Source organism: Polyodon spathula, chromosome 27 (genome assembly GCF_017654505.1).
Source record: "Polyodon spathula isolate WHYD16114869_AA chromosome 27, ASM1765450v1, whole genome shotgun sequence".
NCBI lineage: Eukaryota > Metazoa > Chordata > Actinopteri > Acipenseriformes > Polyodontidae > Polyodon > Polyodon spathula.
In genome coordinates, this window is record NC_054560.1 from 9,605,031 (window position 1) to 9,630,030 (window position 25,000).

A 25,000-nucleotide genomic window follows, 5' to 3' on the forward strand; every position below is an offset into this window, starting at 1 on the left:
GACTCCTCAGTATCCTGCCTCTTCCTGTCACCCAGTAGGAATTCCGGGTATTCCCACTTCTCTCATCATTCTCCAGATGTGCTGCTCTTTACTAGCATACAGTTGTGCAGTATCCTGGAATTCTGATGTTCTGGACAGGCCTGCGTGTAACTTGTGTCAGGAGCAGATTCCTTAAAAGGAATGAAACAGTAAAGTGAAACTCTCCACCTGACAATAACAGATTTATGTCACTAATTACCTCTCTCTCTCTCTCTCTCTCTCTCTCTCTCTCTCTCTCTCTCTCTCTCTCTCTCTCTCTCTCTCTCATTACACATCTTACATCAGTTGTAATCCACGGTAGATTAAAACTTTTTTTTTTGTGATACTGACGGATGTTTTTTTTTTTTTTGCAGCATTAAGTGTTTTTTTAATAAATGCAGACAATATATGTCATTAAAATGTCAGCAGAGTTTTGTTTGTTTTGGGTTTTTTGATGTTTGTTTCTAATTCTTCTGTCTTGCCACAATCCCACTAAAGCCAGTGTTGCATATTTTGGCAATGCTTTCTAAATCTTCCAACTTACATCTATAGGGTTAGATTTAATCAATGCAGGACGCGATAGTGTTTAGAGGAGAGCTGGGACAAAGCTTTTTGTTTTGTCAGCAGACAGAAACGGAAACGTCAACCGTCTGTAACTGAGACGGTGAAAGGAAGTTCTGTCTCAATAAGGGCGTCCGCGCCGGATGTCTTAGAGAAGGAAGCTGTAAAACCAGACACAGTAATGATTGCTGGGCAACCGTCCGTCCTTGAATATGACAGCGAGCACTTGAGTGCTCTGAACACAACTTCCAGAAGCCTGGCCTCTAATCTCACTGGGGAGAATCCTGGAGAACAGCGTGGCCGGACTGGGTAACAGACGCAGTGCTGCTCAATGAGAACAGCGTGGCCGGACTGGGTAACAGACGCAGTGCTGCTCAATGAGAACAGCGTGGCCGGACTGGGTAACAGACGCAGTGCTGCTCAATGAGAACAGCGTGGCCGGACTGGGTAACAGACGCAGTGCTGCTCAATGAGAACAGCGTGGCCGGACTGGGTAACAGACGCAGTGCTGCTCAATGAGAACAGCGTGGCCGGACTGGGTAACAGACGCAGTGCTGCTCAATGAGAACAGCGTGGCCGGACTGGGTAACAGACGCAGTGCTGCTCAATGAGAACAGCGTGGCCGGACTGGGTAACAGACGCAGTGCTGCTCAATGAGAACAGCGTGGCCGGACTGGGTAACAGACGCAGTGCTGCTCAATGAGAACAGCGTGGCCGGACTGGGTAACAGACGCAGTGCTGCTCAATGAGAACAGCGTGGCCGGACTGGGTAACAGACGCAGTGCTGCTCAATGAGAACAGCGTGGCCGGACTGGGTAACAGACGCAGTGCTGCTCAATGAGAACAGCGTGGCCGGACTGGGTAACAAACGCAGTGCTGCTCAATGAGAACAGCGTGGCCGGACTGGGTAACAGACGCAGTGCTGCTCAATGAGAACAGCGTGGCCGGACTGGGTAACAGACGCAGTGCTGCTCAATGTTTCAACTTTAACCCACCAAGACCCCTTATGCAGGTATAGTGTTGTATGTCAGTCTGTAATGCTTCAATGTCTATTCATTTACACCCACCCCAGGCTTTCCTACTCGCTTAGGTGCGGTTTTATAAGCTTTACCGGGTACAAGGGTTGAATTTAAATACCGTAGGTATTCTTTTAATAGTTTTTATCTGTTAAACTGGTTGAACTCTAAGGGATCAGTCTTTCTAATTATCAGGAATGTTTCTGTCTGACTGGCTGAATGAGTGAAGGGAGGGAGGGAGACAGGCAGACTGAGAGTTGTCAGCTACTTCATGTCTGACATGATTCCCTTACCACCGACATCTGGGGCACGTTAGAGAGGGTGGTCCTGACGTGTAAAACCTAAAAAAAAAAAAAAAAAAAAATTAAAACTACAAGCATTGAATGTGTTTGCCCATCTGTGCAAAATACCCTGTGTATTAAAATAATGGGAGCCAGAGGGACTGCATGCGAAGCACAGGGAGGGAGGCCCTGTAATACAGCTGGTGAGACACAAGTTCAAATCTGTTTTCGGTCTCACCATTATTGGGCTTGGACTCCACTCTGTGCTCTAATTTACTTGTCTGTTCCATGCAAAAACACACACAAGCATTTCAGACGCTGCGCTGAACCATTATGGACCAGAGGTGCCACCCTGCAAACTAAATGAAACCGGGAAGGCCATGCTTTTAATGCATTAAATCACCCTACCTTTAAAACAGGGTTGGTTTCAGTGGTAACAAACTAGGTGCAGGGTAGGAGACCAGAGCCCTGCTACACTGCAGCCTGCTTTCTTATCCCCTGTATGCTGGGATTGAATGGAACCTGTACAGCGGGGTTCCTGTGCATGTGGTGAAACAGAACATGTTGGCACTCTGCTGGCACGCACACAATCCTTGCTGCAACACAGACATGGAAATGCAGGTGTAGACCACTCTCTCAGGACTGAATTCAAAGTGTAGCTAGTACAGTAGTAGTGCGTAAGGCAGGTAACTCCCTAATGGAATGGCAAGAACATCATTACTTCTCTCTGTACCAGCTCACTTTCTTGGAAAAGCTTGCTTTTTTATTAGGAAATTAACTATTTTGAAAATAAAGGAAGGAATCAGCTGGCTTTGAACTCGGACCTCCACGGAGGGGCAGCACTGCACCACTCGGCTCCATGCGAGAGTCTAGCATCGCATATAAGATCTTTTATCAACCTCTTTATATTATTATTTGTATGATTAACACCTTGTCCACCTTGAATCTATTATAAAGGGCAAAGTCATTGAAAATGAAAGGAACACACAAGCCCCTACACAGGGTTTGAACTGACTAAGCCAGGAATCAGACTCCCCTGCTCTACCAACTAGCCAGCCAGCTGGCTAGACATGATTACATTTTGAGATGAGGCTGGGATAAGTTGCGATTCTCAACTTGGTTTCGTTTGTGACTGGATTCAAAGCCAAACCTTACAGGTCTAGAAGGTAAATTCAACAATGTTTTAAGAAAAAATAGGGATTAACAGACTACCCTACAAGTCAGAGTCCAGTGCGCTACCAACCGAGTCAGCCACAGAACTTCTTAAGGCCTGCTTAATGTCAACTAGTACCTGAATTCATTATGTGTATACCGGGTAGGGGCACAATATGGATAATAGAGGAAACCATATGAAAGAGAGTCCTGAGGTTTAGAGTCCTGCGCTGCCCCCTAGTGCAGGTCTAGGTAACAATGCTTTATTTCCGCCCTGTTGAAATGTGATTCGCTGCACAGTGGGAACAGCCCACACAGTTAAAGATGTAGTATAGCACCACAGGCGTAGAGGGAAAGCCACACTTTGAAACCTGGGTTACTGGGGGCTGGTGCAGTCCTTTACACTACGGGGTATTGTAACCTGCATTTGGGATTTGCAATTAAATAGACCCATGGCCCAATTCAATTCACTTTTCAGCTGTGAAATTACTTTTTGGTTTCAGATACATGGTCTGTGTAGCAAAGCAGAAGCAATGAACAGGCAATGCTGTGGAATGAACAATCCCAGGCTGCACCACCTAGCTTGCTCCCTTCTTTGTTTGAGAGGCGCCAGAGAGCATATGGACTCGCTTCACTGGCATGTGTCACAAACCACAGCCCCAGTAACCAGTCTTTTCTGAACAGTGTTAGCTGCTGAGGCCAGGTGGTAATGTAAAAAACTGGGTCCTTGTGGATAGCCTACATAAATAGATTAATCCACTACTATTATGTAGAATTAAAAAAATCTAAAGGTATTGATATTTAGGCACATGCGGGACAGTGGTTACAATAATAAGCGCTACATCATGAGCTGTAATTATCTTTATTGTCTCATGTAGCTTCAGAGATGAGTCATGTTGCACCACTTTTAATCTGATTAACAGAAAACCGCTGTCTAGTTCAGTGGCCTATTTCTTAGTTCTGCTTTGATGCACGCTACACAAATTACTTTCAGACAGACAACTGGAAATCGTCAAAACTAAAAACAAAAACAAACAAAAAAAGCATTTTCCAGTACAGAGCGCCGACTAGGGATGCTGCTCCCTGCAAAAACTTTCAATATGCACATTTATAAAAACTGCACCATGTTAAAAAAAAAATTCCCTAAAAAAGGGGAGGTCACTCAAGCTCATTTTACCAAAGTTCAAAATTATTTACAGTAAGTTTTTGTGACTATCTAAAAATGAACACAAATAATCATCGACATAGCTACAACCAACCTGTTTCTTGCTGCTTCATGAGGTGAAGTTGACATAAATAAAAAATGTAAAAGTTTGGCATAGATTAGCGTCACAAATCAAAGTTAGAATTATTTCTTCTTCTTTGTACTGTATTTTTGTATTAATCTTAAGAATATCAACAATAATAATTCATGTTATCGAACAGTGTATTGCAACGCATGCTGCACGCTTTTATTGTGGAACCAAAGTAATGTGATCACTGTGTCTTTTGTTGTAGGGGGGGACCGGTCTGAGGCAGGCGAGTTTCCTTTTTGAAAACATGCGTTAGTTGATTTAATGAAGCGTGCTCTTTGAAATGCGACAGATCAATTTGTGAGAGAAACCACTAAGAGGTAACGTTTCTCTTCAGAACTGCAATGTACGAACTTCAGAATAGGATTGTCAGAGAGCATTTCAATCAGTTTGTTGCACTGTACAGTAAATTGAACTAAAAACTAAAATTGAATTAAAAACAGCTAATTAGAAATGAAACAGTATTCAAATCTTATTTTGTATTTTTAAAGCCCCAGCACTGAAATATACGATAATGTGGCTGTGTGTACTGCAATACCTCGTTTATCATTTCATACAAACAGGGATACATTAGACGCAATGCATTTAAAATCTTTACACATTTTTCTTTTCTTCAGGAATGTGACAGTGCTGTATTTTCTGTACCAGGTTATACTGTGATGGAAGAGGTAAAAAAAAAAAAAAAAGTCAACACTATTGACTGACAGTATTTGAAATACTTCTATTAATATCATTTTAAACAGTAGTGCCAGCGTTATGATGATAATGGCTTCAGTAACAGTTCTAGAGCACAGAAGTGCAATGTTGAAAATAAGTTACTAATATATCACGTTGGTCAATGCCAAATGGAAGTCAGTGTGTTTGAGTAGCTCAGTGGTTAGAGCGTGGGCTGCAGTGTGGAAGGCAGTAGCTCAGTGGTTAGAGTGCTGGGCTGCAGTGTTTGAGTAGCTCAGTGGTTAGAGTGCTGGGCTGCAGTGTGGAAGGCAGTGTGTTTGAGTAGCTCAGTGGTTAGAGTGCTGGGCTGCAGTGTGGAAGGCATTGTGTTTGAGTAGCTCAGTGGTTAGAGTGCTGGGCTGCAGTGTGGAAGGCATTGTGTTTGAGTAGCTCAGTGGTTAGAGTGCTGGGCTGCAGTGTGGAAGGCATTGTGTTTGAGTAGCTCAGTGGTTAGAGTGCTGGGCTGCAGTGTGGAAGGCAGTGTGTTTGAGTAGCTCAGTGGTTAGAGTGCTGGGCTGCAGTGTGGAAGGCAGTGTGTTTGAGTAGCTCAGTGGTTAGAGTGCTGGGCTGCAGTGTGGAAGGCAGTGTGTTTGAGTAGCTCAGTGGTTAGAGTGCTGGGCTGCAGTGTGGAAGGCAGTGTGTTTGAGTAGCTCAGTGGTTAGAGTGCTGGGCTGCAGTGTGTTTGAGTAGCTCAGTGGTTAGAGTGCTGGGCTGCAGTGTGGAAGGCAGTGTGTTTGAGTAGCTCAGTGGTTAGAGTGCTGGGCTGCAGTGTGGAAACCTTCCGCACAAAAACTCATGCAGTCACCATTCGTGTGTTTGAGTAGCTCAGTGGTTAGAGTGCTGGGCTGCAGTGTGGAAGGCAGTGTGTTTGAGTAGCTCAGTGGTTAGAGTGCTGGGCTGCAGTGTGGAAGGCAGTGTGTTTGAGTAGCTCAGTGGTTAGAGTTGGGCTGCAGTGTGGAAGTCAGTGGTTAGAGTGCTGGGCTGCAGTGTGGAAGGCAGTGGGTTTGAGTAGCTCAGTGGTTAGAGTGCTGGGCTGCAGTGTGGAAGGCAGTGGGTTTGAGTAGCTCAGTGGTTAGAGTGCTGGGCTGCAGTGTGGAAGGCAGTGTGTTTGAGTAGCTCAGTGGTTAGAGTGCTGGGCTGCAGTGTGGAGTAGGCAGTGGTTAGAGTTGGGCTGAGTAGAAGGCAGTGGTTTGAGTGCTCAGTGGCTGCAGTGTGGAAGGCAGTGTGTTTGAGTAGCTCAGTGGTTAGAGTGCTGGGCTGCAGTGTGGAAGGCAGTGTGTTTGAGTAGCTCAGTGGTTAGAGTGCTGGGCTGCAGTGTGGAAGGCATTGTGTTTGAGTAGCTCAGTGGTTAGAGTGCTGGGCTGCAGTGTGTTTGAGTAGCTCAGTGGTTAGAGTGCTGGGCTGCAGCGTGGAAGGCATTGTGTTTGAGTAGGTCAGTGGTTAGGGTGCTGGGCTGCAGTGTGGAAGGCAGTGTGTTTGAGTAGCTCAGTGGTTAGAGGGCTGCAGTGTGCTTGAATTTAGTCCCCAGTGCAGATGATGGTGTTACTGTATGTTTTCTGTACACACAGCAGACAATAATGTGAGGTGTAGAGTTAGGGGCAGGATCTTCCTCTGTTTGCACAGAGCCCTGAATGAGTTTATTAACACCCATGGTGTTGTGTTTCTTGTGACAGGTTCCTCGGGGCACCTTCCAGGATGAGCTTGACTGGTGTATCCAGCAGCTGGAGAACGGCTCGCTGACGCTCAACCCACGCCCCCACGCAGGTATAATGCATGACACAGAAAGTTATACAATGGTGATGCAGAAAGGGGTAAAAAAATAAAAATAAAAAAAAAGAACACAAACACAATGCATTTGCAGTCTGGCTCCTCAGTATTAAAAATATATATATATAATTCTGCTGCAAGTTTATGCTGGAGAATTCAGCGTGTGTGTGTGTGTGTGTTTGCACATGCACTCTGCTGGAGGTGCAGAGTCCTGTAAAGTCATTGATCTCTCCCTCCCTGCGCAGAGGAAACACAGCGCGTACTGAGCTTGCTGCAGTCCCAGAGGGCCACCTTCGTCAGGAAGAGACAGCTGATGCAGAAGATTTTCGGGGATTACCGTCAAAAAATGGCAGAGGAGCACAAGCAACAGGAGGGGGAAGGTAGGGGGAGCCTTGGAACTGCTGGTGTAGTTCAGGGGATAATTTTGGAAGGATATATTTATACAGTAAGTCAAGGTTATGTAGTAGTATACAGCTATCATTGATTACCTGATTTAAGTAAATAAAAGTAACTACTTTAAATAATAAAAGACAAGTGAGTTGTGCCACGGATGGAAACAGAAGCTGGATGTTTACGTCTTAATTTGGCCCCCCTAGCCCCGCTGGGAGAGGCTGTTTCAGGGTCTTTCTCGACGAGCAGAGAGCAGAGGGCAAAGGAGGGCTGGGGCTTCATGCCCAGCGACAACAGTTTTGCCTTCAACTTCTTTCCAGGGAGCACCGGTGAGGACGGCTCAGAGCCTGGGTCCGGAGCACCTGAGGAGTCACTAGAAACGCAACCTGCCCCTGTGAGCCCAGGGACCTCGAACTCCAACCCCCAGGAACCACAGGGAGCAGACTTTGCGTTCAATTTCCAAATCCCGTCTGAGGAGGCAGAGGGACAGGAGACAGCCCCACAGAGCAATCTCCCAGACCCCGGAAAAGGGAGTTCTGTGAAACCCCAAGTCGAAAGCCAAGGAGGGGAAACTAAGCCGTCAAAGAAGAAGAAAAAGAAGGCGGCGTCTAATAAGAAACAAGAGGCAGAGGAAACCGATGTCAACAAGAAACAAAGAATGGAATCGCAGGGTAAAGAGGCGAGCCGTGCAGAGCAGCCAGCTTTGGTAAGCATCGCCACTGTGCTAAACTCTGTTCAAGTTTACAGGCCCAGCAACTTCCTTCTTTCTGATTGAAAGTGATTTGAAATGGCACTTGAAGGTTTTTTTTTTTTTTTTTTTGAGGGGGTGGGGTGGGGTTTGTAATCATTAGACATGATTGGCTTTATTTATCCGCTGGTTCTCAGTAAATTAAAGTATACATCTTTTTAAGTGGTTTAGCTTCTTTACTTGCAGTCCGCTTACCCGCATACAGTTCTTTGTATTTTTCCATCTTCTGTTTCAATGAAGGAGCTTCTCAATTAATTGGTCTCTTTGTCTGTTTCCCGTGTTGCCCAGTCTTCTGAGCAGCAGCTGAGCCGTGAGCTGGACTGGTGCATCGAGCAGCTGGAGCTGGGTCTGAAAACACAGAAATCGACTCCGAAGCAGGGTGAGTCAGCTGTGCAGGTTGTAGAAATAGTTTGTAGGAGGAATAAGTGAAGTGGTCAGAGAAGCGTCATGGCATGGTCGTGCATGTTTTATCCCAGCCCTGAGTGGGTGGTGCTTAACGTCCTTGGTGTTGCAGTGGAGGAGGCTGTGCGCGCAGTAAGGACGCTACGCAGCAGCAAGGCCCCGCTGGCGAAGAAGCGACAGGTGATGAGGACAATGCTGGGGGACTATAGGAAGAAGATGGAGGTGGAGAGGCTCAATCAGGTGAAACTAATACAGACAGGTGAGTGGAGGGCCATGAATGCTTATACATGCTACAAGAGAGAAAGCACGATCAGGACGACTTGTGTACACAATTTATGCAAGAACGATAGTTGCAAGAATTGTATAATGTATTGGTGGTTCATTCAGCACAAGTTTGGTTCTGGAGAAAATGCCATCAAGGTTTGTTTCAGAAGTAATATCACTGCACCAGTTTATTTTTTATGCTGCATGTGTTGTGAGGTGTAAAGTTAGGGGCTGGATCTCCCTCTGCTTGCAGACAGCCTTGCATGTTTGACAACCTTAATTACTTAGTTGGATGCTTTTTTAACTTGACTTATTAATGTGTTTTCACCCTGGGTTTTTTTTTTATTCTGTTGCAGCTTCAAAGTCTGCCCGAGTGTCCGCTGTCACAAAGCTCCCCAAGAGCCAAGTCTTACACAAGAGAGGAAGCCTGAAGGCACAGGAGGGGCCCAAGGAGCCAGGCTGCTCTGAGGCTTCAGGAGAGGGGGCTCAGGGCTCCAGCACAGAGGGGTTTAAATTTACACCAGCACAGGAGGAGTTCCGATTCAACTTCTTCTGAAGCGCCTCACCGTTGTCTCTAAAGTGGGTGACACTGAGGACTAGTACTGTCCAGCAAGTCTGCATTATTGAGAGGCTGTGTTAAGAAGGAATAAAAAAACATCTTGTGCTTTAGACCACATTCTGCCTTTTTCTGGCTTTAATTCTGTTTCCCATTTTTAAACGTTTCTAATGCTACCTGTTTGTTGTGTCACACAGTAAACCTCCACAAGCACAGGTGTGTTATGTTTATTGATAAACTGGACACTCCCATGTTGCTGCTTCTCGGTGTGAAGCTCTATCTTTCAGAAGTAATATCACTGCCCCAGTTTATTTTAAAGGATATTAAAGGAGAGAGTGGAATATGCCTACAATTGAGTTGATGTAGTGCCTTTTTTCATATTAAACTAAAAGATCCCAAACAGTAACTTGAAGTGTTTTTTTTTTTACTTTTTAAAATAAAAACAATTAGTATGGTATTTTTCACATATTTGACACCAGTGCATTGTTACAAAATTTTAGTAAGTGATTTACACAAGCCAATGAATTACACCAGGATAAAAACAAATGCTTGTACGTTTCAGGATACACTGCAATCCCTCAACTAGCCTTGTAATTGGACTGGAGCAGCAGAGAGGGGATCTTTTATTTTATACTGAGTGGACCTCAGCAGTGAAATATATTTATTTGTTTAAATACATCGATTAAGATTGCCATGTTTATAAATATAAATACAACCCCCCCCCAAAAAAAAAAACACATTTTAAAAAGACAAATATTTCATTTGCAGGTTTTTTTCTCTCTTATGAGTAGGGGAGCACCACGTAGGCCCCTTTATCACAGAGGCTTTAGCTCCTGAGGAATGAGGCAGAGGGGGTCCTGAAGTACTATCTTGTGTTGGCTGGTGGGAGAGAGGGACTCAAAGAGGAAGCAGAGCAGCTTGTCAGCCTGTAAGGAGCAGAGGGATGTCACCGAGCTGGCCATTAAATGGGTTAAACTACAGGCATCAATTTTTCCAATTTCTTTTCAATGCACCTTGCAAATCAAAGCTTAAAAGGTCACAGTCCTGTTTAGTTGATGGGGGAATTTGCCACTTGAGTTTCACAAACAGAGCTCCCTAAAAGCCTGCTCATACAAACAGTTTTTGCAGACAGCCATGTGCTGCTATTGTAATCAGGCCTTTAGCAGTGTCTGTTCTTGGTCAATGTTAACTTGCCTGTGTTTCATTATTGGGATAAAGAATCCCCTTTCTGAGTTTCTCCAGCTCTGGCCTCTTCCAGCAGATACTGAAATAAAAAGGAACACAGTCAAGTGCATCCATTTGTCGTCTTTTGTTCCTGAACAATATTGTTTGCAATAATCCTTAGATGGTAATATCCATTTGAGAGGTAGTTTAGTCTCCATGCCATATTCAAGTTCTTGCCTCTAAGCCACACACTAGAGTTTTTGTTTCATAACCCCTCCCAACAACCTTTCTTCTAGGCAGTGTAGCCTAACTCCTTTCCCTTACCTGTTGAGTATGGAGTCAAAGCAAGTGACCATGTTGTCCCCCTGCAGAGCCAGGATCAGACAGGGGCCATCAGAAAGCATGGTAGTCTGGGGAGATCGCAGAAGCAGAGAGAGTACAAGTCAAGGTCAAGGGTCTGTTGAGCTTTACAGTGCTGTAATAAGTGGATTTACAAATTGCAGATTGTAGCTACTCACCACTGTGCAGCTGTCCTGGGTGGACCACATGGTTTCTGCAACATGCTGACTCTGCAACCTGTCCAGACAACTGAGCCTCCCAGCCACCAGGTGGCAGGCATTCCAGAGCAGCTGCTGCAGAAGGTCAATGTAGAGCCTGCCGGTGCACAATAGCTTGGAGGGAACAAGCAGGCAGGTTGTCTGGCAGAGTGTGCTTCGAACTGAAGGAGATGCAGATTTACAGACCAGCAAACCCATGACTGAGAAACCAATGTACATAAACAGCTAACCCCCCTACATAGAGATCAATGAAAATCAGGGGAATGTTGAAAGCAGTCCAGACCTTTACATAGAATCTGTCTGGCTGAGTACTGTAGCAGGGAGCTCTCGCTTACCTCCATTGAGTTCAATGGTTGTGCAGTGTGCACTGATGAGACGTTCATGAGGCATGCTTACAATTCTACAGCTCTGCATGCGCTGGGGGCAGACAATGGGATCCGAGGTGGCACAGAGTATCTGTTGTAAGGGAAGAATGGGAGATAATCCTAGGATTGGAATCTATACTTGGTACAGGTTTTGTTTTTCACCTTTGAAACAGTGATCACACTTAATTTTGCCCACATGTTAAAATGTCCATTGTTTAGTACTTAATTGCACAAGAGAGACAATGCAGGTGGAACATACATACCTGTTCCTGCTCCATCAGCATGGTCCCCCTGCAGCACAGACCCTCAGGGAAAAACAGCTTTGCATCTCGCACTGCCTTACGATAGGATAGAGATCCTGGAAGGAAAGAAGAATGTCACCCACGCTGTACCGAGACAAACACGGGGGCTTCTGAAACTGGCTCTGCAGAGTACCCACCATAGATTCCATTGTGTATTAGGTCAGTGCCATACTGGGCCCTCCAGAGGAACTGATCCTGGGACTGAGCCAGGTGAGGATCATCCGGCCCCAGCAGGTCCAGCAGTTTCTTGACTGCATTCTCCCGCTGCAGACACAGTACCAGGGAAGGGGTTGAGAGAAGATATTCCATATGGAAGTCTGCAAGCCCAGGGTCCTGCCAAGAGGGACACAGCAACCAGAACATCAACCAGCAGCCTCTTTATTTTTTCTTACATGGTCTTACTTCAACTTTGACTTTTATGTAGTGAATGTATACTTTAAAAAACAATACTAATAAGTTTTAGAAATTAGAATGATACATCTGATAAAACAGTCTCAGTACAGTACATTGGACCTTTGTTTGGTTTGTAAAAGCATTTCCCCACATTTTCAAAAAAATTTGATCACAAACTTACCTGCATAACTGCAGTGGACAGAAGTGATGCAGCACTGTGCTGGTCCAGCAGCAGCACCTTGAGCCCCACCACGCTGAAGCCAGACAACTGCACCTTGCCAAGTATCTTTGCAAGAGAGCGCGTCCAGACGCCAGGCTTGACGACTGCCACAGTAAAAAGAAGCTCAGGGCCTAGGGAACAAGCAGGATTACATTTTTTATTTTAATCAGATGCTTTTCAATCCTGCACTGTATCATTGTCATGTATAGGCATAGAAATACAGCCCAGTTAAAAAAAAAAACAAAAAAAAAAAATGCTGCCATGGTTAATGAAAAGAAATACTAACTCTCCACCATGTAGCTGAAGATAGATTCCGTCTTGCTGATGCATTGATTCTTTGCTGAAATGACCAAGAGAAACAGACACGCTTAATTTAGTGACTACCATTCCGTGCCACCAGTAAGAACTGGAATAGAAAGACAGGCTTGGGTACTGACCTTGGGAGCTGCAGTGTCTGTTGGGAGGAGGAAGGAAGTTCAGTAAGGGACGGGCACTGGGATCTGAAGGAAAGAGAACACAATTACGAGGAGATGTTTTCACATAAACACATCAACATATAACAAACCACACTGTTGATTGACTTGGATTTACATGTTACTGTAACCCCACCCCCACCCAACCCCCGCCCCCAACCATACCTGGGATCAGCTCCCTGTCTGTGAAGAACAGGGCTGCCTGACGGAAGGCCAGCTCGGGGGTGGGTGACACCACCCTGTCCAGGTTGCTGCTTGAGTCCTGCAGGAGCCGGTGGAGCACAGCGAAGCCGTTGACTCTCCGGACCGCGCACACCAGAGCGGGGCCGGATGCCAGGCGTGCCACGCTGTCCTGCCACAGCTTGTCGCCCACCTCGAAGGGGGTCACCTCCCGGGCATGCGCACGCGAGAGGCGAGGGAGCCACTTGAGGCCTAGGAGCTCAAACCCTCCGTCAGTGTGAGCTAGAAAAGGGAGCATGTACTCTGCATCAGAATGTGATGAAAGTTTATCCATCGTTTTTATACAGGTCCTTTCAAAAAAGTAGTCTTAATGCAGTCTTTACCCTTGCCGATACAAATACTCGGTAAGAAAGGCTCTCAGATTTGCTATACATTGAAGATGGAAGAAAAAAACAGTAGCTTGTCTTGATCACAGATATTTAATATTAGTCAAACATACCTGATGTCTTTCCTGGCTGAGTTGACTCCCCCCTCAGAATCCTCCGCAGAAACCCACTGCCTTGCCTGTCAATGTCCCCCCCAGTCAGTGTAAGAATAGCCACCTGCTCCAGCTCTGGGTTTGAGGGAAAGTTGCGAGGCGAAAGCATGTCCAGGGAGACGCTCCCACAGTTGGGCACTAACCAGAGAGAGCCACCTACAAACACAAACAGCCGTCACTGTCAGGGAGCCACTGACACCCACTGCACACTCTGGGCTTTGTTATAGAGAGGCACAATACAGCTACAGGTTGAGGGAGAGTTGGGAGCTCTGTTTCAGTGAGGCATAAAGAGGGTACAGACTGAGTAAGAGTTAAAGACTTTATCACAGAGAGGTAGTTAGGAGTGTTGACATACCCAGGCTGTGTAAGAGGCTCTCAGTAAAGGGAGCTGTGTGGAAGCAGCAGTCAGTCTCTATTTCAGCATCAGGAGGCAGTCTGCTGCATACATATCTCAGGAGACCCTGTTCTGCAAACTCGTTCATTAGTCCTGCAGGACGAAATACAGAAATGTGGTTATAGCACCATTAACACCATAACAGTATTTTGGTTACTTATTTAAATATCCCAGTAGTTGTCTATGTTGAGTGACTGGTTTTAGGATGTTGTCTGTAAGACGCTATACCTGTGAGCAGACTGGGGCTGTGGTGCCAGGCATTCTCTCTCCTCAGCAGCACGATCAGGCAGTGTGAGGGCAACTCAACTGGGGGATCCCCTTCGAAGTGTCCGGTGAAAGGCGGCACCGAACAAAACACTGAAACCTGTTAAACACAAACAAGGAAAATTGTGGAAGAGAAACAACTTTTATCAATTTGCTTTCCAGCACGTCAGTAACTAAAGGAGCATATACCTGCTGGCTGGGCACCCCGAGCCCTTGCGCTCGTTTGGGAGAGAGCCGCAGCCGACGAAGACCCCGCAGGCTGAAACCATGCTTCGTGCACCCTGACAACACATCTCCATAGCAACAAGGTGGGACTACTGGAGACACCACCAGGAACACGTCCGCTGGGGGAGATAAGATTGCTTTAGCAGGAGCAGGAAGTTAGCACTGAGGCTAGGGTACACTGCACAAAACCAACACACAGGAATTCACTACAATACCTCTTATGTGTAAAAAAAAAAGACAGCAGTGTTACCTGTGACTGTAGCAGTGAGAGTTGCAAGGGGTCTGCCCGAGACCAGGACATTGAGACCCGTTTCCCCAAACCTACCCTCCTGTGTTTTGGAAGAAGGAGCACTGACAGACAGATAAAAACAGAAATCAAACATTTAGGCTAAATGTCTTAATAATAATAATAATAATAATAATAATAATAATAATAATAATAATAATAATAATAATAATAATAATAATAAATTTATATAGTGCCTTTCATAGTGGACCACCATCACAAAGCGCTTTACAAAGGTAGGTTGTGAACTGTGTATTATATGCAGAGTCACTTACAATAGGACATTGATTTAACATCTCATCCGCAGGATGGAGTTTGTGACAGTGGTGGAGTGGATACAGACCTAGGTGCCTTGCTGTTCTGCACCCCGACGTACACGTTTCCATCCTCGGGGACCCGTCCCCCAAACCAAACGCAGAGCTCCCATTGGACACGGCTGTCTAAGCGGGGGGAGTAGAGGAGGGGGCGGTCCCGGCCAGCACCGTACATGGCATTGATGGAGTTGGGGTCCGTCAAAGTGGCTAGATGGGAGTCTGAGGGTCCTGCGATATCTCGCCACACAGAGCCGGCCCTAGGGCCTCTGAGAGCCAGAGCCAGCACAGGCTGGGGGCCACAATGCTGCTCATACCCTGGAGGCAGGACTCCTAAAGTGGAAACAAAGTGAGTCTGGCTCTAGAGCACAGAAGTGAAGTAAATGCATATATGTTTTTTGCACAATGCCACCTGGTCCATTACCTGCACTGGCTGAGAGCAGGCTGTGTGGTGGGTAGAGGAGACGAAGCCCACAGATATCCAGGCTGGAGCTCTGGATCAGCTGCAGGGTATGGTGAGTCACTAAGGGCTCCCCAAATAGAGTCTTGTACCACAGAGCCATGGTGACCTGCGAGCAACACACAGACCACAATATACAAGTATAATTATACAGTTTTACTTCAACTATCTAGTTAACACTGAGTACTTCACTCTTTGTATCATTTCAATTTCATACCTCAGTTTCAGAGTGCTGGCTGTCTCCGTTCTCTTCTACACTCACACAGTCATGCTCCTCAGTCTCCACAGTCTGCCAGTAGAATCCAACAGGGGAGCCAAAAGCCTTCTCTACGGCCTGAAACACACAGTGAGACCCACCCCCCCCCCCCAAAAAAAAAAAATCATGTTTTCATTCTTGCAATGCGTCCTTGTTACTTTCAATACAGAATCTAAAAGTGAAATGTCTTAACATTTTATGCCCTAAACCCAATGCAACTCAAGTATTTGGAGTGGTGAGAATGAACCACTGTATAGCAAGCCTCATTTCATACGGGATTCTGTGTCCCGGCATCATAAGCTATGTGAGTAGCTGGCGGCCGTACCTTTCTGTCAGGGTTCACTGAGACGAAGCTGTCGAGGCGGGCAGAGGGTAGGCGGATATGTAGGGGGTGGGCCTGTTTGTCGAGACGCCAGTTGAGCTCCTCTGCCCAGGGGGTCACACTGCGCAGGGGGGTCTGAGACAGATACTTGGAGACCCGCTGGTAGAACACCATGTTTCCCCTCTCCTCCTCCCTCCGCTGGACATGAAGACAGAGCTGCAATTATTTCTCTAGAATTACCCAACAGAGACATCCTCTTTTTCCTTAGATTTAGGGTAGGGGAGAGATGCGTCCACCTAAAGTTTAAACTGTTTTTCCTAAAGTATAGTCACTGACACAAGTGGTACTGAGGCGCAAAGGGGTTCCTTCCGTTCTAAATTACTCTGTTCAGGGCACACCCGCCTTTCCCATTGCTGCTGCAGATCACTTACCAAAAAAGGGATGGAATACCAGGACTTCACTGCCTCACCTATCCAAAATCTACATTAATGGGGTTATTATTAACAGACTCTTGATTGATGCTCTACTCACTCTGGGTTTCCGGGTCGGAAGCTCAACCTGCCCTCTGCTCTCTCCATGTGAAGCTGCACACACATAGAGCACCAGGCCCTCCTCCCTCCACAGCTGCTGGATCCCTGCCACCCAGAAGAGGGGCTGTCTTTCTGCACTTACAGACTCCTCCTGGCTCTGTGGCACAGGCCCCACCTGAAACACACAGCACAGAGCACTGAGGAGAGGCTAATGGCACAGACCATCTCCAATCAAAAACAGCAAGAATTAACATACAGTGAATTCTTGATCCAGGTATTAAACTTTGGAATTGACAAAAACAACAAGAATTTGCATAAGGTGAATTTTAGATCTGAGTACTAAACATGGAATTAACATTATTTTTACATGAAAAGCAGCACATACCAGAGACAAAAACCAGGTGACCAGTGTGTTGTAAACATTAGAACCTGTTCGTGCATTGTCCAGGGTGTGTCCTGTGTGCTGTCCCCATGCTAATGTCTGCCCAGGGCTCGAGAGACACACGGTTAGGAGAAGAGTCTCTCTGTTCTCACTCTCCGGGGAAAGAATGCTAACAGAGGGGAAGTAGGAGGCCTCCTGCAACCGAAACATTAAAGGAAATTAACCTTGACGCTGCAGTAACAAAACATACTAGAACATATATGGTCCAGTTTAGATTTCGCACTCATTATCAATTGTTTTGACTGATTCATCCATAGAACATGGATAGCTCTTAAAGGAATCCTCCTGTTCAATATCTATTTTAAAAACATTATCCAATTGCAGTGAAATGTAATAATGCTCATTTCCCAGAGAGTTAGTACTGTAGGTGCAAAGTAACACTGTGGTAACTCACTGTGCTGTACAGTACGGCAGTGCTATGTGCAGCAGGCTGTCTGCCGGTTACTGATTTCCTCGGTTTCAGGTTGTCCATGTGTCGTTGGAGGCGTTGTCGACGTGCTTGCTCCTTCTGCTTCTCTCTCCGCTCCAGGCCAAGAGAATCTGCAGCACTGCTGAGTCACAATCAGACAATCACACAGATACAGCTGGGTCACAGCTGGAGAAGGAACTGCTTCAGTTCAATAAGCGTAAACTACAGAACAAGCACACATACTGTCACGCAGAACTACACACAGCTGGGTATTCAATGTGCAAGCAGTAAGGATTACAATTAAGAAGAATGAAGTGAAGACTTCACCAAACATAAGAGTGAAGATCTCAGTACCTGTTGCTGTTCACAGTGGGGGTTTCCTCAGTGCTTTCTAGTTCCTCAGAGGGAGCCTCTTCTCCGAGTGGCTCCCCCTGCCCAGTGTCTTTTAAATAGGGTCCGTTCTGGGGGGCTCCATTAACAAGCAGGAGATCGACCTGTCCAAGCTGTCTCTCAGTATCACCTGGGCGCTCAGACTGTCCCTCACTGGGCTTTGTTGCTTCGGCCCTGCTGCTTGTTCTCTTCCTCCTATTTTCTGGAGCCCGTCCTGCCCTAGAGCTCCTCTGCTCATTAGCTCCCTCCTTTTGCCTGTCACTGGTGGCTGGGGCATCCTTTTCTTTCTTGCTCGCTTCCCGTAACTTCTGGAGCAGAAGGCTTTTTCCTGTAAATTCACTTTAACGACATAAAGAATACTCTCAACGATAAGTGCAGTAAGCTTGTAGCTTTTTACACAATATAAAATTTACACTTAGGAGCCTTTAAATTAATCAGTTACTGACTTTACTCAAATCAATTTAGTACATGCAACAGCAAGAGTATAAAAGAATTAAAGAACGTGAATGGAATTCCATCCGGGACACAATGAATGATGCAGGATATCTTACCGAGGTCTGAAAGCTTGTTCACAGTTTAGCTCATGGTCTGTGGTCTCCTCCTCTTCCTCAGATAAAGAATCGCTGCACCTCAAAGAACAATCAGAGACAGACTGAGCACTGATCTCCGTCACGTGGAGGGGCAAGTGACCCCTGAGTTTAAGTGACCAGTACATAGTGTGACATAAATCAGGTAAGAAATGGTAAACAATCAAGCAGGGTTTTTATTCTGTTAGGCTCAGTTACCTTTGCTCTTGGGCGTCGGTGGTCTCTTCCAGGGGCACTGGAACAGTGAATATCCCGGATGGCTCAGTGTTCCTCAGGTCGATATACACCGTAGGAGGCCCCTCTGTCCTCTCCTCGTCCATGACTAGGTGGGGATCAGCATGGGGAAACACTGTAGAAGATCCAGTTCTGCCACACAGAGAACAAACAAGAGAGCTTTTTGGCATAGTCTACTAACTGACTGATTGATGTACTACTAGCCTTTTACTGTATAGTTTTGCACTTCACAAAATCACCATCCCATTCAGCATCTTTTCAGGCAGTCTCAAAAAGAGAGGATCAGGTGTGCACATACATTTTCCTTTGTGATCGCTCCAGGGCAGGCTTGCCACATGATGTACTCCACTGTATATATAAGTAAATAAATACATAAATATAGTCTGAATGCAAAACTGCCAGAGTGAAACGGACTGAGGAAACACGGGGCTATTCCTTGAGGTAAGAGAACATGTAATACCTCAGAGGTGGGGGGTGCTGAGGAGGCGACGAGGCATGTGGGTCAGGAGATGCTTGAGCAGCAGCAGTGATCTGGCTTAGCTCCACTCTTCCCCCGGACTGCCTCACACACAGAGCAGCCAGCCTCTCCAGTAGGCTCCCCTGGGTCTGCCCTCCAGCACTGCCTGAGGACAAACAGATAAACAAGACCTTCTGCCCAGAGAGTCTCTCACAGGTTATTTTAAGGACATCTTCCACACTGATAGTTAAACCATTGCCACATCACTATGATAAGCTCAACCTGTATCAGGAAAGTTGGTCCAGTAACTTCTGCAATTCTTTACTCTGAATCAGCAATGAGTGAGACATTTTTGTGGTAAGATTCTTGTTTATCCAGTACCTGTCTCAACCTGCATGACTGGTTTCTCCTCAGTGCAACTGTCAGAGTTCCCATTCTGTTCCAGGTTCTGCAAGACTTCATCCAGGTCCCACTGATCTAGTAACTGAACCAACACATGAAGATAACTTACATTGGCAAAATGCCTTTAAATAGGACTGCACACTTACAGCTACCAATCCTCACCTCCAAAGATAAAACAGGCAGCCCATTCCCTCCTGCTGCCTCAGTGTGCCTACAAACTTCTCCTGATTCTGCCCGGAAGCCCAGACATTCCTCCGGGTCAGCAGGTCCAGTTCCAGAAGCTCCCTCTATCTGCTGTGAGGGACTGTATCTACTGGCCAGTACAGGGCTCTCTCCCCTGTCCCCCCTTAGAGAAAGGCTTGTCTCCTGTCCTGGCAGGTCTAAAAAGGAGGATCTTCGGATGTCGTCTGGATTCAGGTCAGCGTCTCCCACTGCACCACGACTGGGCCACGTGAGGCTAGGGGAGGCTGGATTAGTGCTGTTCCCAGCCTGGTCCATGCTTGTGTGGGGATCCAGAGTTTGCACTGCAGCCTCTGCGGAGGAACCAGGAGGGCTGGATGTTAGGTCTGCATCCAGCTGGTCTGATAAAACAGAGGCTTGCAAGTGCAGGCCATCTGAGGTCCCGAGTACTGGATCATCCTGAATGGCCTGATGTGCTGTCCCCTGTGCAGGCCAGGCCTCCCTTGTTGTCCTCACAGACTCCAGCAACTCCTGTTGGACAAGGAAAGGTATTGAGGCACACATGACAATTATACTTTGCTTTAATAATGTGTAATCATTGACAAAATGTACTTTGTATTGTTTCAAAGTCAACCCATGTGACCAATAGTTACAATTTATGGAAATACAGCCTTTAGAAAAGTTGCGCATTCTATGTTGACTGAGCTGAGCCTGCAGTTTCATGCACGTGTCAAAGCGGGCTACAATTACACAGACTATTACCTCCAACTCAGGATCACCCAGTGAAATATCATCGGCATCACTCAGCTGTCCAGGGGTCAGAGAGGCTGGACTGCGGTGAAATATTAATACCTCGTCTTCCTCACAATCCGACTGAGAGGGGAAACATTACAGTGAGCAGCAACAGCTTATTTCACCAAAGCATTTGCAGTGACACAGTTATACCAGCACAATACAAAGAAGAAGAAAAAAAACATGTTGACAAAACTGTTATGACATAAGCATTTTTACAAATGTTACAGTGTCTTCATTTCCAATGGATTTCGTCTACCAAACATACATACTGTGGAGGTGTCGGAATCGAGGGATGGGATCTGAGCCTTCACACTGGAGAATATGGAATCCCAGTCTGGGCCAGTGTTGCGCTGGACAGGATATGGGAAATCCATCCCTGAAGCCATTTCCAGTCCTCACTGCTACAGAAAAGGATCAAAATCAGAAACTGGCAGGCAGAAAAACATTTTCGATAGTTTTTTTTTTTTTTTTTTTAGTATTTGACGCAGACACACACGTACCATTGTTAAACACATGCACATACACAAATACTATATCTGAATATATACTGTATAACAATGTGTACGTTTGTGACAATGGCAATGATTTGATTAACACTTCTGTCTCTTTATGCAAACAAATAGGTCTCTACAGTTAGACTAATGAACACACTGCTGTTAACTGAAGAAAAGCAGAGCTACACCTACCAGACTCAAACTAATAAAGTTTAAACACTGCAAAAATATATTTACTGGAAATGACACCCAAACACAGTGCAGCTGTCAGGCACGCATTCGCTTTACCTGCAAGGCTATGCAACGTCCTGTACTCAGTGTCGGCTCCTGCTTTACTTATATAACACACAGTTTTAAAGTACGAACAAAGGGGTAAACGAGATTGTTTTTTCTGTCGGTGTTGCAAGTTTTAGCAATTGAAAAAGTGCGCCGCTTACCTGTTACTATGGAAACGCGATGCACATTCTGATCACACCGTTGAAGGCTGTGAACACGCACGAGACGTATTCACAACCCGCTTTTTTATATATAGCTGGCTGAAACACACTTTTAAAATGTTCGTTTTGTTATGCTTGGTTAGTTTATTTTCTTACCTCTCGGGTTCCTGTTTAAATAGCCCCTCTTTTGCCAGCCGCCGACCAGCATTCGAGAAACAGGGCACTAAACGTGAAAAAAAAAAAAAATTCAAGCTAGCTAACGTTCTAAAGGAATTAAAGCAGCGTATTAAATTAAAGTTAATATTAAAATCACACACACACACACCCCTGAGAACGTGTATGAAACACGTACTACAGTATTAAAATAATTAAAACGTAACGAGACTCTTTTTTTAATACCAGCCAGGACACCGATGTCACTGGTTACAACCTCGTGACGTTTTGCAATAATTCACTTTTGATTGGATGCTGTCCTCGTGAACACCATTTTCGTTCCCAGCTGTGCGGGAAGGCGTAGGGCGTCATGGGAAATGTAGTCCCTTTTTTTTTTTGTAATCCTGTTTTGGAAAAACATTAGTCTGCGTGCTAGAACAAGGACTACAGCTCCCAGACTTTTTTTTTTCTTGTCAGTTTCCTGGAGTGCAGATGCAAACACACAAGACATTTTGCACCCTGCCTGTGTGTGTGTGTTTTTTTTTTTTGTGGTTGTGTGTATTGACGAGTGGGAGTTTATGCCGTCTGTCCCAGAACGGGAATTTTAACAGGTACGTTTATTAATGGAATGTATTTATAATCTTTTTCTCAAATGCTAAAGTTGCAAAACTGGCACGCCTTGGCTGCTTTGTGATACAATGAAAAAGTTACCGACTGTAGGTGGTGCAAGTCTTGATCAGTACACAGATTAAATATTACAGAACCTTCCCACGGACTCAGGTTGAACCGGAGTCTGAGTTTCAGAGGTTGTACGATCGGTCGTCTTTCAAAGCCTTACTCTCTTAATCATGTTGATCTTGTACCTACTGGAGGGGTCGACGTAGGATAACGATGGCCAAAAAGACTAAAGACCATGCCTGTGTCTTTTTAACAAAACGTTTGTCCACTTAGTTTCATGTCACACAAACCTTTAGCCGTTGTTGTGACAAATATGGCAAAATTAGGTAGTGTTTACGTTTTACAGCTCGCCTGTAAAGGGTAGATGGACACAACTAAGAACGTGCACCTGACCAATCAGTAAAACGTGAACATCTATTCAGTATCGACCTGGCAGTGCAGGCTGATATTATTGCGTAAAATAAACTATTCCTGCACAAAAAAAAAAAGGATTTTGGGTACACAATAAAACACAATTTACTCTTAAACTAAAGGGACGGAAATAAGACTCACATTGCATAGCAGTCTGATCCATTTGTGGTTTTACTAGGAGTTTAGTAAGACACACCTGAGCTTGTTATCTGTGCACTGTGGCTAATCAAGCAGATAGTAAAACCTGGAATGGGTGCAACTGCCAAGCAGAAGGCGTCGTCTTATTGCCATCCCTGAGAGGCATATTGAGGAGCTTATCCATTGAAAATATATATCTCAAGACACGGCCCTTGTCTTGTTAAAGCAGGCCAGGTTATTGTGACGGTTCCCCAGCCGCTGGTTGCTGCGTGCAGGATGTCGGAGCTGAGCGATGAGGCCAGTGAGTCAGAGCAGCTGGGGGCCAGCCTGTCGGTGTGGCTGGGGGCTGGGCAGCTCGTGCGGCCCGAGGAGCTGGACGTGCCGCTGGACCTTCACACCGCCGCCTCCATCGGCCAGCTCGACGTGGTGGTGGAGTGCATCCGCAGGTGAGCGCAACCGGCCTCCTTCACGAGCGTTAAATGAAAGGGTTGCAGTCAGTGTTTTATTAAGTCCCAATACTGGTGTGTCTTCCGGCTGGTTTCACACGCCCTGGTTAGCACCAATATTGGACCGCCTTACCTCTGTGAAACCAGCCTAATTGGGTTCGATCCCAGTTTTACCTAGCCTTCTGGTACTGCTCTGGGAATTAAAAGCCTGTGTTGTCGGCTGTATTAAATTTAAAATGGGTAGGTATTGCCTAAGCATTTTGGATTAGCTGAGTTGCCTGCTGTGCTGTTCTCCTCAGGAAAGAGGTGGATTTGAACAGGAAGAATGTGGGCGGCTGGACGGCGCTGATGTACGCAGCCTACATCGGGCACGACCGCATCGCCAACGTGCTGCTGGACGCCGGGGTGGGCGTCAACGTCACCACGGCTCGCAGGCAGACGCCACTCATGTTGGCAGCCAGCTGCGGCAACGAGGGGATCGCACACTGCCTCCTGGAGGTGAGCTCCCAAACACCAAGACAAAGAAAAGGGATTTAAAGGGGTTGCAAACCGTTCCCAGATGCTCAGCCTCAGCGGGAATCCAAGTTTTCACATTGTTCTGAGATAGAATAACTTGGGTAGTTCTGGTACTAGCAATATATGAACAGTCTTGTCTGCTTGAGTCAACTAGCTCTTTTAATCCTGTTGGAGAGACCGAAGAGGGATCAAAGTTGCCAAAAGAAAACGGGATTGAGGGTTAGATCTTCTAAACCTCTGACACAATTTATATTCACAGCGAGTTGTGGTGACTGTTTCTTTCACAGACCCCCAGTTACCTTTATTCTTGAACTGCCTCACCTAATGTCACACTAGTCCAATATCCAAGGTCTGCAGTACTTTGTGTAGATCTTGGAAACCTGACAATGCTTTTAGTTTAATTCCAAAGGTTTATAAGGAAGGTGCCAGTCTGTGTTTTATGTAAAAAGCTCCCGTCTTGTCTCCTGAAAGCGAGGCGCAGAGCTGGAGATGAGGGACTGCCGTGGGTGGACCGCTCTGTTCCACTGCACCAGCACCGGGCACCAGCAGATGGTCAAATTCCTTCTGGACAACAACGCGGATGCCAGCGTCAAGTGAGTCTCCTCCGAAAGCCCCTCGGGTTGTTGAATAAGCATTAGCATTAGCAGCGCCATTGGTGGTGCGTTTTACTGTTGTTTAAGTTTTTGGTTTCCCTCCTGTAGGTTCTATCAGAATCGGGATGTAGTCTCCATTGATTTGGGTGCCTAACTGTCCCAGATGTATTTGAGGTGCTTCATCACTGTGTAACCTCTCTCCTCTCCCCTCCTCTCCTCTTGCAGGGACCCCAAGTCTGGCTTTACTCTTCTGATGGAGGCTGCTGCCTCGGGCCACGAAATTATCGTCCAGAACCTTCTGCAACGCGTGAGTGTCGGGAGCGATCTTTTTTTTTTATTTACAGTCACGTTGCAAACTGTTGTTCAGTCACCCATGTATCTGGGGATGCTGCTGTGGTGGTGGGAGGGGTATAGGGTGCACACTGAGACCCACTAACAGTGCCATTCGCCGTGCTGCAGGGAGTGAAGGTGAACGAGCGCAACGCAAAGGGAGAAACCGCCCGGGCCCTCGCCATGTTGTACGGACACACCAAGATTGCCAGCCTCATTGACATGCACTCTGTGCAGATGCACCCCAAAGCAGGTACTGTGCTGTACAGGAATGGGACCACTAGGGGGGGCTAACATAGCTGAGGAGAGGAGAGGGGAGGGGAGGGTATCTAGAATATTGCTGTTGGTAATTAGAGACCAAGGAATATTATATTCAGATGATCAAGTCCATATGCATCTGGTTTGAATGACTGCTTTAGTTTTATGATTTGGTTGTTTATGTCTTTAATAACTACTGCTACCTGTGTCCCCATGCATATTATATTTAAAAAATATATATATTATAAT

The 25,000-nt window shown here is 46.0% G+C and overlaps 4 protein-coding genes and 1 long non-coding RNA gene across 12 annotated transcripts in view; 2 read left to right on the top strand and 3 right to left on the bottom strand.

Moving 5' to 3' along the window:
• LOC121301509 (dnaJ homolog subfamily A member 3, mitochondrial-like) overlaps positions 1-25,000 on the bottom strand; it is a 159,301-nt gene that overhangs the window by 129,891 nt on the left and 4,410 nt on the right. The window lies entirely within an intron of this gene.
• LOC121301519 lies at positions 7-4,519 on the bottom strand. Its single transcript, XR_005947626.1, has 3 exons — positions 4,288-4,519; positions 1,889-1,936; positions 7-170 (listed from the first exon to the last, which is right to left on the bottom strand). It is a non-coding gene; the product is annotated as an uncharacterized LOC121301519 (long non-coding RNA).
• On the top strand, positions 4,526-10,017 carry c27h8orf33 (chromosome 27 C8orf33 homolog). Of its 4 annotated transcripts, XM_041230985.1 has the most exons (9): positions 4,526-4,640; positions 4,938-4,988; positions 6,708-6,798; positions 7,047-7,181; positions 7,398-7,897; positions 8,228-8,318; positions 8,454-8,600; positions 8,962-9,184; positions 9,930-10,017. In XM_041230985.1, the coding sequence occupies exons 2-8, from the start codon at positions 4,980-4,982 to the stop codon at positions 9,159-9,161; spliced, it is 1,173 nt and encodes a 390-aa protein (XP_041086919.1). In that variant the 5' UTR covers positions 4,526-4,640; positions 4,938-4,979; the 3' UTR covers positions 9,162-9,184; positions 9,930-10,017. The 4 variants fall into 4 exon arrangements, with proteins under 4 accessions (XP_041086919.1, XP_041086918.1, XP_041086920.1 ...); XM_041230984.1 differs by lacking the exon at positions 9,930-10,017 and having other exon boundaries at positions 8,962-9,561; XM_041230986.1 differs by lacking the exon at positions 9,930-10,017 and having other exon boundaries at positions 7,512-7,897; positions 8,962-9,561.
• Positions 9,977-21,499, bottom strand: LOC121301503 (dynein axonemal-associated protein 1). Of its 3 annotated transcripts, none has more exons than XM_041230972.1 (32): positions 21,385-21,499; positions 20,567-20,698; positions 20,265-20,375; positions 19,485-20,033; positions 19,302-19,404; positions 18,924-19,086; positions 18,428-18,595; positions 18,194-18,265; positions 17,607-17,981; positions 17,238-17,394; positions 16,787-16,978; positions 16,403-16,576; positions 15,875-16,069; positions 15,511-15,627; positions 15,258-15,402; positions 14,866-15,166; positions 14,487-14,587; positions 14,201-14,355; positions 13,976-14,111; positions 13,709-13,840; positions 13,315-13,509; positions 12,801-13,097; positions 12,600-12,662; positions 12,449-12,502; positions 12,124-12,293; positions 11,687-11,882; positions 11,511-11,605; positions 11,218-11,338; positions 10,844-11,043; positions 10,650-10,735; positions 10,356-10,425; positions 9,977-10,087 (listed from the first exon to the last, which is right to left on the bottom strand). In XM_041230972.1, exons 2-32 carry the CDS (start codon positions 20,681-20,683, stop codon positions 9,977-9,979), a joined length of 5,121 nt encoding a protein of 1,706 aa, XP_041086906.1. In that variant the 5' UTR covers positions 20,684-20,698; positions 21,385-21,499. The 3 variants fall into 3 exon arrangements, with proteins under 3 accessions (XP_041086906.1, XP_041086905.1, XP_041086904.1); XM_041230971.1 differs by having other exon boundaries at positions 17,238-17,391; positions 18,194-18,271; XM_041230970.1 differs by having other exon boundaries at positions 18,194-18,271; positions 21,385-21,449.
• Positions 21,876-24,796, top strand: LOC121301514 (ankyrin repeat and SAM domain-containing protein 3-like). Of its 2 annotated transcripts, none has more exons than XM_041230991.1 (6): positions 21,876-21,992; positions 22,835-23,054; positions 23,354-23,552; positions 24,042-24,163; positions 24,389-24,470; positions 24,623-24,796. In XM_041230991.1, the coding sequence occupies exons 2-6, from the start codon at positions 22,885-22,887 to the stop codon at positions 24,785-24,787; spliced, it is 738 nt and encodes a 245-aa protein (XP_041086925.1). In that variant the 5' UTR covers positions 21,876-21,992; positions 22,835-22,884; the 3' UTR covers positions 24,788-24,796. The 2 variants fall into 2 exon arrangements, with proteins under 2 accessions (XP_041086925.1, XP_041086926.1); XM_041230992.1 differs by having other exon boundaries at positions 22,838-23,054.